At 33.0% G+C, this 11,049-nt stretch overlaps 1 protein-coding gene across 1 annotated transcript; it reads left to right on the forward strand.

The window, feature by feature from the left end:
- Positions 1-7,325: 7,325 nt before the first annotated feature.
- On the forward strand, positions 7,326-8,264 carry LOC130637041 (uncharacterized). Its single transcript, XM_057446894.1, has one exon. The coding sequence runs from the start codon at positions 7,326-7,328 to the stop codon at positions 8,262-8,264; it is 939 nt and encodes a 312-aa protein (XP_057302877.1).
- Positions 8,265-11,049: the final 2,785 nt, after the last annotated feature.

The raw sequence follows: 11,049 nt of genomic DNA on the forward strand, positions 1-11,049 counted from the left end.
AGAAAAATAATTTACCAAAGTCAAGGTAAAAACCCTGCATTTTCCTTATCTTAACTAGAAATTTTATGATTTCATTCTTTGAATTTCTTCAGATTCTAAGATTACGGAGTTTAATATCGCGCAGGTCTGCCCACTAGAAAAGCGCTTGTAGGAAAAAAAATTTAAAACCCCGGCAGAGCGTAAGGCATAAGGAAAACATGAATTAGTGACCTTTTGCTTTGTATTTTTACTCTTTAAAATACTGCGATAAATTGATTTATTAATTATTTAAAATACTCAGTACTCACATAAGAGCTTGTCCAGAAGAAACAAGGTTCAAGATCGAAACATGCTAAAATTGCTTCAAGCTGTAGCTGCACCAATGTTACAAATGAAAAAACTTTATTTATGGCAGCTAGTTACCTCACAAGTTTTCATTATTGTCTTAAAAATACCGCAATGCGTAAAAAGGGAAAGTAACAACAATTGTCAAGTCTTACCTAGCTATATTGCTATAATGGGTTAGGAGATGAAACGCAATAATAAGAAACAAGTTGGAATGATTTTTTATTGTTATAGCATAGCACGAGAGACTTATTTAGCACTTTGCATTTCAAAAGTAATGTGCACATAATTGTGCAAAAAGGATTTATTAGATATTCAATGCTGAAGCTTAAAAAATATATATATATATTTGTAAATCATGTCCGTAACGGAGAATAAAGGTACGTAAAACATGTTATAGTGTTCCCTAATTCCCGAATGTGTATAAATAATTTTTTAATTATTTGTGCACTCAAAAAAAAATTTATATTTTTTTGTCCTAAAGGAAGATTGGGGAGACACGTCCCCCGAATCTCACTATTGTACTTTGAAAAATTAAAGGGGACACAAAAAATGTGGCTATCGCCGAAACCCCATAAAACATACCCTAGCTGTGTCAGCATCCCAAATAGGTCTCGAATATTAAAATTGTTTTGAGCAAAAAAGCTTTGTTCATGAAATATGAGGTGTCACCTTATTATACATTTCGAGCGGGGTCCCCCTAACGTGGAATAAAGAAGTATATATATATATATATATATATATATATATATATATATATATATATATATATATATATATATATATATATATATATATATATATATATATATATATATATATATATATATATATATATATATATATATATATATATATATATATATACGGCTTCCTAAAATGATAAAAAATATATATTCAATTTGATCCCCAACTGATCAGCCAAAAAATTATGCTTAAAAAATAAAAAATTAACCTTGAAAAACATATTTGAAAGCTCTCTTATAACTGACTTATTTCCCTAGTGGAATGAGAAAACAGACTCGTTCAGAACATAAAAAGCCTCATGGTTCCCTAGTGAAATGAGAAAACAGACTTGTTTAGAGCATAAAAAGCCTCATGGCTATGTATGTTACGATTATACAGCACATTTTTTGATGTCATTGCCGTTTTCTTTAATTTTGGCAAATCGCCCAATCCCCTTTTTGCGCCAAAACAGAGCATGGCGGTAGTGGTGAAGAAGCAAGAAGGTGAGAAATGCAGAAAAACAAATGAAATTTATCTTTTTTTTTCATGTTAGGATATAATTTCAGATGTATTTTAATTTCAATTCCAGCACCCTTTTTAATCTGAAATAAATCAAAAAATTAATCAACTAAGCAATACGCTTCTCAACTTCGTCACCAGGACCTATTAGGTTTTCTGTATTTAGACAGAACATGTTTAGCTTCCGCCATTTTAATTACAAAGAACCTGACAAAGGGAATAAGGTTGTGTAGTGTTAGCATAGTTAACTACGCTTTCTTTCAGGTTAGTAAAATAAGTTTCTCTCATACGAAAGCTTAGATGCCAACGATAAGTCAGAGCAAATCCAACTTGGAGCACACCACAAATTACATGGCTATCTACACGAACAAAATTACGAATCCAAGGTTATCTACACGAACAAGGTTACGAATCCAAGGTTATCTACACGAACAAAATTACGAATCCAAGGTTATCTACACGAACAAGGTTACGAATCCAAGGTTATCTACACGAACAAGGTTACGAATCCAAGGTTATCTACACGAACAAGGTTACGAATCCAGGGTTATCTACACGAACAAGGTTACGAATCCAGGGTTATCAACACGAACAAGGTTACGAATCCAAGGTTATCTACACGAACAAGGTTACGAATCCAAGGTTATCTACACGAAAAAGGTTACGAATCCAAGGTTATCTACACGAACAAGGTAACGAATCCAAGGTTATCTACACGAACAAAATTACGAATCCAAGGTTATCTACACAAACAAGGTTACGAATCCAAGTTTATCTACACGAACAAGGTTACGAATCCAAGGTTACGAACTAAAACATTTATACAGTTTGCCAGGATTAAAGTATTTTCATCAAAATATACGTGGATTATTTGGAATGAAAGACGAAATTCAAAATATTTTGTTAAATCACAACATACAGTCGGCGCTCGTTATCTCGACCACCCGCTATCCCGATCTTTCCGTATCTCGACCAATTTTTATTAGTCCCTTCGGCATTCCAACCTCTCGTAGGCTAAAACACGTCCAATATCTCGACTACCCGTTATCTCGAACTTTCCCTATCCTGACCTATTTTTACGGTCCCTTGAGCACATTTTATCACGTTATCTCGACTTTTTCTGTAATTACGGAACTTTTACTTACAGAAGACATCCATCAACGTTTGTTAGTATCCTGGGGTACATTTTTCTCAAAAAGAATCGCTCAACAGGTATCGGAGGAAGTGCAGGAATTTATGTCAAAGACGGTGTTCGTTATGTAAGGCGACAATCTCTGTGTGAAGCATTTTGGGTCAAAATTTGTTTCCTCTATACTAAGTCGTTTATGGTTGGAGTTATATACAAACCCCGGATCTTCGAAGAAGAATTGACTCTAAAAACAAAGAGGTCATTATACTAGGTGATCTAAACTGTAACTATTTACATAAAATTACGAAACAGATTTTTGAAATAAGTGGATATAAACAAATATTAAAAAAAGCCGACACGAGTTACTGAAGCAGCAAAAACATTATTTAACGTGATTCAAACAAACAGGCCAATTATTGTTTCAGCTGTTATTCCGGCAGGAATGAACGATCATGATATGATCGGCTGTGTCCGAAAAGGGTATAAATTCAAACGACATCCTAAAACAATAATTTGTAGGAATTTCGCGAAATATGACTCGGAAGGTCTCTGCGTTACAGCCCAAGATTGGTCCAGTGTTTATAATGCTTCAGATACTAACACAACTTGGCACTTCATGAAAATAAAGATAAAAAAAGATAAAAACAATCAATCACTATGCGCCGTTTATTTCTAAACGTGTCAAAAATAAGCCAGCTCCGTGACTGACAGCCGAGCTCAAACTGAAAATGAATATCTGCAATTAAATGATGCGCAAGGCTAGAAAATCGGGTCGCGCAGAGGGCATGTCAATGTATAAACGGAAAAGAAGCTATATTACGAATGCTATCGCTTTCAAAACCGTCAGCCATTCAACTATCTGAAATAAGTTACCCAATTTTTGGAATTATTAGTACTCCTTTAAAATGGTTCACTAGTTACTTGTTCTGTCGTCATTAAGTAGTTTAAATGGATTAGATCGTATCAAATCCTAAGCCAATCTTTTGTGGAGTTTCACAGGGGTCTATTTTAGGGCCCCTGCATTTCCTATTACATTTCAACGATTCTATTAAATGTCTTGTTTACTGTAAAGTTGTTAAACATGCAGATGACACTGTATTGTTTGTGTCTAATAGAGATATCAAAGTTGTAGAAAAATAATTAAATCAAGATCTGTCTAATATATGGATCTGGCTGGAACAAAATGAATTAATAAATAACATGAAACCAGGAAAAACAGAGTACATGGTTTTGGAAGCAATAAAAGATTAAAGCAACAACCCATCCTTACGACTTTAACACATCTACATTACAGTGAACCATAAAACATCATGCAAATATCTTGAGTTGATAATAAACAGTTCACTGAACATGTCGGAACACGTCGATAATATTATCAAAAGAGCATCCAGCTGCTTGAAATTATTGAAAAGAATTCCATACTTTATTGACGCTTGTACATTTAACACAAGCTAACATTTGTAATCATGCCACTTTTGACTTACCGCCCCCTCGTTCATGCATGAATAACACACAAACTCTGAACATTCAGAGTCTGGAATCGAGAGCATTTCACATTATTTCGACTGGTGTTAAAGCAAATGTTTCCAACGGTGTTACTTATAAAGTGGTTACTTATAAAGTAGTTGCTTATAAAGTGGTTGCTTATAAAGTGGTTGCTTATAAAGTGGTTGCTTATAAAGTGGTTGCTTATGAAGTAGTTACTTATAAAATGGTTGCTTATAAAATGGTTGCTTATAAAATGGTTACTTATGAAGTGGTTACTTATAAAGTGGTTACTTATAAAGTGGTTGCTTATAAAGTGGTTGCATATAAAGTGGTTGCTTATAAAATGGTTACTTATGAAGTGGTTACTTATAAAGTGGTTGCATATAAAGTGGTTGCATATAAAGTGGTTGCTTACAAAATGGTTACTTATAAAGTGGTTGCTTAAAAAGTGGTCGCTTATAAAGCGGTGACTTTTAAATTAGTTGCTTATAAAGTGATTGCTTATAAAGGGGTTAGTTATGAAGTGGTTACTTATAAAGTGGTTGCTTATAAAGTGATTGCTTATAAAGGGGTTAGTTATAAAGTGGTTGCTTATAAAATGGTTGCTTATAAAGTGGTTGCATATAAAGTGGTTGCTTACAAAATGGTTACTGATAAAGTGGTTGCTTATAAAGTGGTCGCTTATAAAGTGGTGGCTTTTAAATTAGTTGCTTATAAAGTGATTGCGTATAAAGTGGTTACTTATAAAGTGGTTGATCATAAAGGGGTTGCTTATAAAGTGGTTACTTATAAAGTGGTTGATCATAAAGGGGTTGCTTATAAAGGTGTTGCTTATGCAACGTGTACTAGCTTTACAGGCTGTTTTATAAAATTTGCTTTGCGAATTTGTCTAACCCGCGTTAAAGCAATGATTTTCCAAACATTAGGGCAGGTGGCAAAATCCTGAAAATATATAAAATTTAAGTTAAAACAACTGAACTAATTACTGTATTTTTATAATTGTTATATTCTTCTATTTGTTATGTAATCGTCGTATTTGCTGGGTTTTGATTTTTTTCACACGGCCAATATGGTGATATAATGGTCACTTGTCACCTTGCATAGACTTTCTTGTAAACACTCAACAAGAAAATTAAATTGCGCACAATGCAACCAGTATCAATGAAAGCGTATACTAAAGAGTTTTCAAAATTAAAAATATCGTCCAAGCACAAACAGCTGTTTGTAACACGTCTGAAAACAATATCTGCGGTAAAAATGGTTTGGAGCATATGCAGCTGATAAAAAAATACAAAAAAAACTTTTTTTTGGAGCACTATAACTTATATACTTCGAAGCATAATTTGATAGTTTTATTTTTATCATGGCTGTTTGAATTTATTTTTTTTCTAATTTAGCGATGTAAGTTAGCATATAGGTCAAGTTTAACCTGAAGAAGAAGTAATTGACATGTCGTAAGGTTGTAATTAATTTACAGATAAAATTTAAGTAATGACGATTTTGAATGTTTTATTCTGTAAATATTTCCAGTGTTGTGCATGCAGAAAAATTACTCCTATGGGTTCAAGAAAAAGAGACTTTCTTAACAACTTTAAATCTCAATGGCGCTCCAAATGGTGTGTTTAGTAATAGGTTTTTTATCCCAATTTAAAAATTAACAAACTATAGTGAAAGTTTTTCTATATATTTCTTTTGGTAATTTTACATCTTTAGTTTAAAAACAGAGAAGGTATTCCTTTTGTTTATTGAGATTTTTGCAGCCAAAGCAGATTTGACGCATTGTATGTTTTGACACAACGCAACGGAGTAAGTGGCGGATCTAAGGGCAATTACCATCAATTTCAAGAAGTGCATTGTTCGCTTTCAGTATATTAGTAATTTTGCAAGTCATGCTGATCTATGTATGTCTGTGCGTGTTGTGTATAATGTGAATTGAAAAAAATATTTATTCATTTTAGACAGGCTAAATAACGCCTAAAAAAACTAAATCTAATCCCTGCCAATAATATTGGCAAGTATAAGTAACGGCTTCAAATGGCCTGTATTCTGCCTTCGATAGGAAATAGTGATATCACTAACTTTACCAACCAGGAAGTAAAGGTTTAGATTGTGCTGGTTGAACTTTCAAGAACGTCTGCTTTATGGCAAATGTCGGAGTCCAAGACAGAAATTCAGGAAAAACAGTCAGACTAACGTTTTAATAGCTTGACTCTAACTATATGAGCTAAGATCCTCTCCCCTCTCCCTCCCCCTTCCTGTAAACTTGAAAATGTGCATTAACTTCGAATTTTAAACGCAGGTGAGGATGGTAATGCAAGATCAAATGATTTTGTCAATTAGCTACTAAAACTGAAGCTTTACTTAAACCAGTAAACTGTCCATGATGTCATGCGTACATAAAGATACAAACCTTTTTTCCCCCATTAAAGGCGACAAATAAGGTTAAGCTAAGCAGGGCAGACAAACAGGACACTCTCTGCCTGAGATTCTAATTGCCTGCGTTAGATATTTTTGCTGACAAAAAAAATTAACAGAAGAAACCAATTTTGTGGCAACCGTAAACTTTAAAAGACTGTGATACTACAAATGCTTACTGTGTGTGTCCGCTTTACAATTTCCCACAAAATGTCGTTAATTAGTGAATATATGACGTTGTTGTATTGTTATAAAAACATAAAAATACTTAATTACAGTCGTCAATGTTTAATGGACAGTAAATTATAGCTGTACTTGTGTAATTTTGTAAAACGATATGTTTAATGTATAACGCGGTAGTAAATACCAAACGGAGAAGTGTATTTATCATGTAGACGTGTTGTTCTGGTGTTGTTGTTGTTGTTTTTGGTGCTATGCATTTTGTTTTTTACATTGCTATTTGTTTTGTGTCGTTGTCGTTATCGTTGTATTGTAGTTTGAATGAAGCATATATTTACAGATAACATGTATAGTGCATGGAATCAGGAAAAGCAGGTAAAGGTTCATGAGAAAAACATTTTTAACAATTTTTCTGCTTTAGTGTTTGTCAGCAGTCGGGTTTTTGTAAGATTTATAAGCTTTTTATCTTTAATGCATAGATTATGTGACTTTTTTTCTTTTTTTTTGTTAGAATATGGAGAAAGTGAATTAATTTAACGTCGCGATGGACAATGCCCGTTATAACAGCCTTGTCATTCACAAGTTAACAACACCTCTTGAAAACGATTTAATCATACAAGTCATACTCTTCATATCTCTTAGCATGCTGATCGTTATATCGAACGTTGTTTTAATAATTGGTTTATACAAAACAAAACAAACAAGAGGGAAAATAAATAAACTTTTTATAGCATTAAGTATTACTGATATTAATGTCGGCATACTTACTGTGCCTATCATGGTTAGCTTCATTCTGTTGCAACATAGTGGCACACAGTATCTTGTATTGAACATCCTAGCAAGAATTCCACCTGTTTGCTCGATATGTTTAACATTATCACTAGCAATGGATCGTTGTATTACCATCATATACAATAAAAACTTATCCTTGAGCATTTTAATCGTATGTAGTTTCGTCTCCACTGTCATTATGTCTTTACCTGACACTTTGACTTTAGTTCTAAGGAGGATACCAGTCACCATATATGCAAATGAGTGGGTTGATAATTTATTACTTGCGTTTGGAGTTGGATTCTGTGTTGTTATGCTTGTGTTAAACTGTAGGATTTTGTACTTTATTAAAAAGAAGACAACGCAGATATCCATGCACACGATAATTCCAAGTAATTATCGAAAGAAAACGGTAAAAACAATTATATTAATCATGGTGTCGCAAAATCTAACATACGTATTGTACCTCTGTGGTAGATGCATTATGGCTTTTGCTATCCAGAGAGATGTAGACAAAGTATGTGTCCGGGGTTTGTATTTTTCATCCCTTTTGATAATGTTTTCGAATTCGTTTATTAATACACTCATTGTGATTGGACGAAATCAGAAAGTGCTGATGCATTACAAAGATTTTATTTGGTCCGGTAGAAACACGCGCAGTGATATGATTGAATCAAGGGGAAACAAAGTGCAATCATCTTCGCAAATGTAAATTCTATTCTAGAACACGAAATATAAATAAAAATATGCATTTAAGCATTTTTGTAAATTTTTATATATATAAGAATTATTATTTAGATAAAGTTGTTCGTTTATTAAACATAAACTTCTCATTAAAGCCGAAAATAGGCGATATTTTAGCTCACTAATGGTAACATGATGGTTTGTTGTTGTTTATGGTGCACGAAGAAATACATAAATGTTTTGTTTGATTTCTAACTAAAGCCTGAAAAATTTGCTAACAGCGAATTATTAAAAAGTTCGTTTAATAGCCTATGGGTGCTAATTTTAAATCTGGGGTTGTTAATTTTAATGGAGTGTTTTTATCGAATGCCTTTATCAGCAGAACTAGAACATTTTAAGTTTGTAAATTTTGAAAATAGCTGCTATACATGAAAAGATTTAGCAACAACAGGCGAGTAGCAGCTAATAACAAAAAAATGAAGCCGTATCAGCAATCATTACCTTAATGATACAAAAAAAAGTTAGTATAAAAAATCCGTTGATTTGGTTGGGTTATTTTAATAGGGCCTTGCATGGAGCCATAGTTTTGGGAAGCCATTATTAAATTGGGAAGCCATTAATAAAGCAATTAAAATTTAATTCACATAAAGAACGATTCAAGTTTGTTTTGCGAGCTTGGTTTTTTGTTTATTTAAGGAAATCTATTTTTTAGATGAGACGCAGTCAGGTAATAAACCGGATACTAACCGGTTTTGATGTTGCACCATAAAATACAAAAATCTCGGTCAAAGTCACGGACCCTGCAAGCTCGGTCTGTACTTTTGACCTCGGGCATTGTATTTCATAGTATATTATCAACACCGGTCAGTATCCGCTTTAAAAAGGCATTTTTTTGTTCAGTAGCATGGTTTTTTTGCAGAAGTTTTAAATGATAACTTTATAATTCGAATGCATACGTATAGCACCTATAAAGGGTCGTACAAATTTAACTAACGGTATTTAAATTTATCAGACGCTTCACAGGTAGTACATCAACTTGCCTGAGACCAGCACAGCAGCTTTTTAAAAATCCAATAAATATATAGCGATATATAGTGTCAAATTCCTGTACCTCCTTGAGCATAACCAACATCCTTATTCAAATAATTTTATGTTTTTGATGAACGACATGGTGGTAAAAAATGGCCCTGGACTCAGTACGCCATTTGATTGGTTAAAAAATCGCAATAACTTGAATTATTTTGTGAATTACCATGAGTTTAAAAATGACCCCTCTAGTTATGGAGTTAAATTTTGAGCAGATGAAGAACAAAATTATGGGCCGAAGATTAACTTGAGCCTAAGATTTTCCAAAAAGTTAATTTTAAGAAAACGTTATAAATAAAATATGACTTAACCGTAAGGAGTTAGTTTTTCCCGAAATTAAAGTTCAAAAAAATTTTGCATTTATTCTAAACCTCTGTAAAATATGTGAGTATTAAGGAACAACTTCCTACCACTCTTCTTAACCTTTGCCTTGACGTTCACTATTTGTGTCATCAACTCCCTTTCTATACTCTTTTTGGTATTTTGTAAAATGATAACGACAATTTAAAAATGGATCAAGGTATTTGTCAATTCACATACCTAGCTTATTAACTTTTGTAACCATACCTTTCTATGCACAATGTATTAGAGAATATAAATACAGAATAGTAATAAGAGTAACTAAAAGTCTGTCTCCAAATAAAACTAAGAAAGACTACAGGATGGTGCTACAATATTGATCCGATAGAAATTCGATATAAAAAACAAAAATGTGTCTCTTTACTATGAGGTTATTGTTAACGCAGTATGACCGGAATTTTAAACTTCGTAGCTCTAAAAAAACCTAAACATTTAAAATATACAGTACGCGTCCTCTATTTCGAACACAAAAGGAATTGGGAAATGTGTAAGAATAAACAAATGTTCGAATTACCTTTAAGGTATTACTTTCGCGTGTATTTAATTTTGCGATTTTTGCCCAATTTCGCTAAATTAAGTACCCGCATTAAACTCAAAGATGTGAAACTCGCGACATAAAATACCCGCAAGATTGTGTACCCGTAAAATTTTTTACTCGCGAAATTTTCTACGGGTAAATTTTAGTAGCATTTCCACTGACCTATTTCGAATAATAGAATACAAAACAAAGTTAAGCATTTTTCTTTTAGTCTAAAACCATTTTGGGCTATTTATATCAAAATCTGTACTTCTTGTGACACGTGATGTGGTCTCTTGAAAGAAATTACGAATCCTGGCACTCTTTGGTGTAGCTTTGTTTTGTTTCTTTTTTCGATCATACTTTGTTGCGCCATCAAGGGGATTCGTAATAAGAACAAAAATTGGACACAAAATTTCTTTATTCTTAGGCGTTGTATACAAAGAATCCCTTCCTACTTCGAACAACATTTCGTTGTGTCCTGAGTAGCCATTCATCTTCGCTATAACGTAAGGGATCTTTAATCCATCTTGAATAAGAGGTGTTCGCCGGTAATGCTCGCCTGTTATTATCGCCGTCAGCACACCGCGATCCATTAAAAACTCTTGAAAGTTCAACGGATTCACAGCAAACATATCAAATAATTTCATATAAAGGTAATAAAAGCAACAAAAATGACAATCCTTTTTAGAGATATCACCTTCTAAAGGCTGTTTAGAACAGCATTTTTAACAAATACAGTTCTTTGTGTTGTCTTCGCTTCCTTATCAATACAAACTCGCTTTTTCTGTTATGTATTGTATTTTGCAGAACGTAAAATATTCTACAGCCAAAAAAATAGGATTATAAA

Source organism: Hydractinia symbiolongicarpus, chromosome 3 (assembly GCF_029227915.1).
Source record: "Hydractinia symbiolongicarpus strain clone_291-10 chromosome 3, HSymV2.1, whole genome shotgun sequence".
In the NCBI taxonomy this organism is placed as follows: Eukaryota; Metazoa; Cnidaria; class Hydrozoa; order Anthoathecata; family Hydractiniidae; genus Hydractinia; species Hydractinia symbiolongicarpus.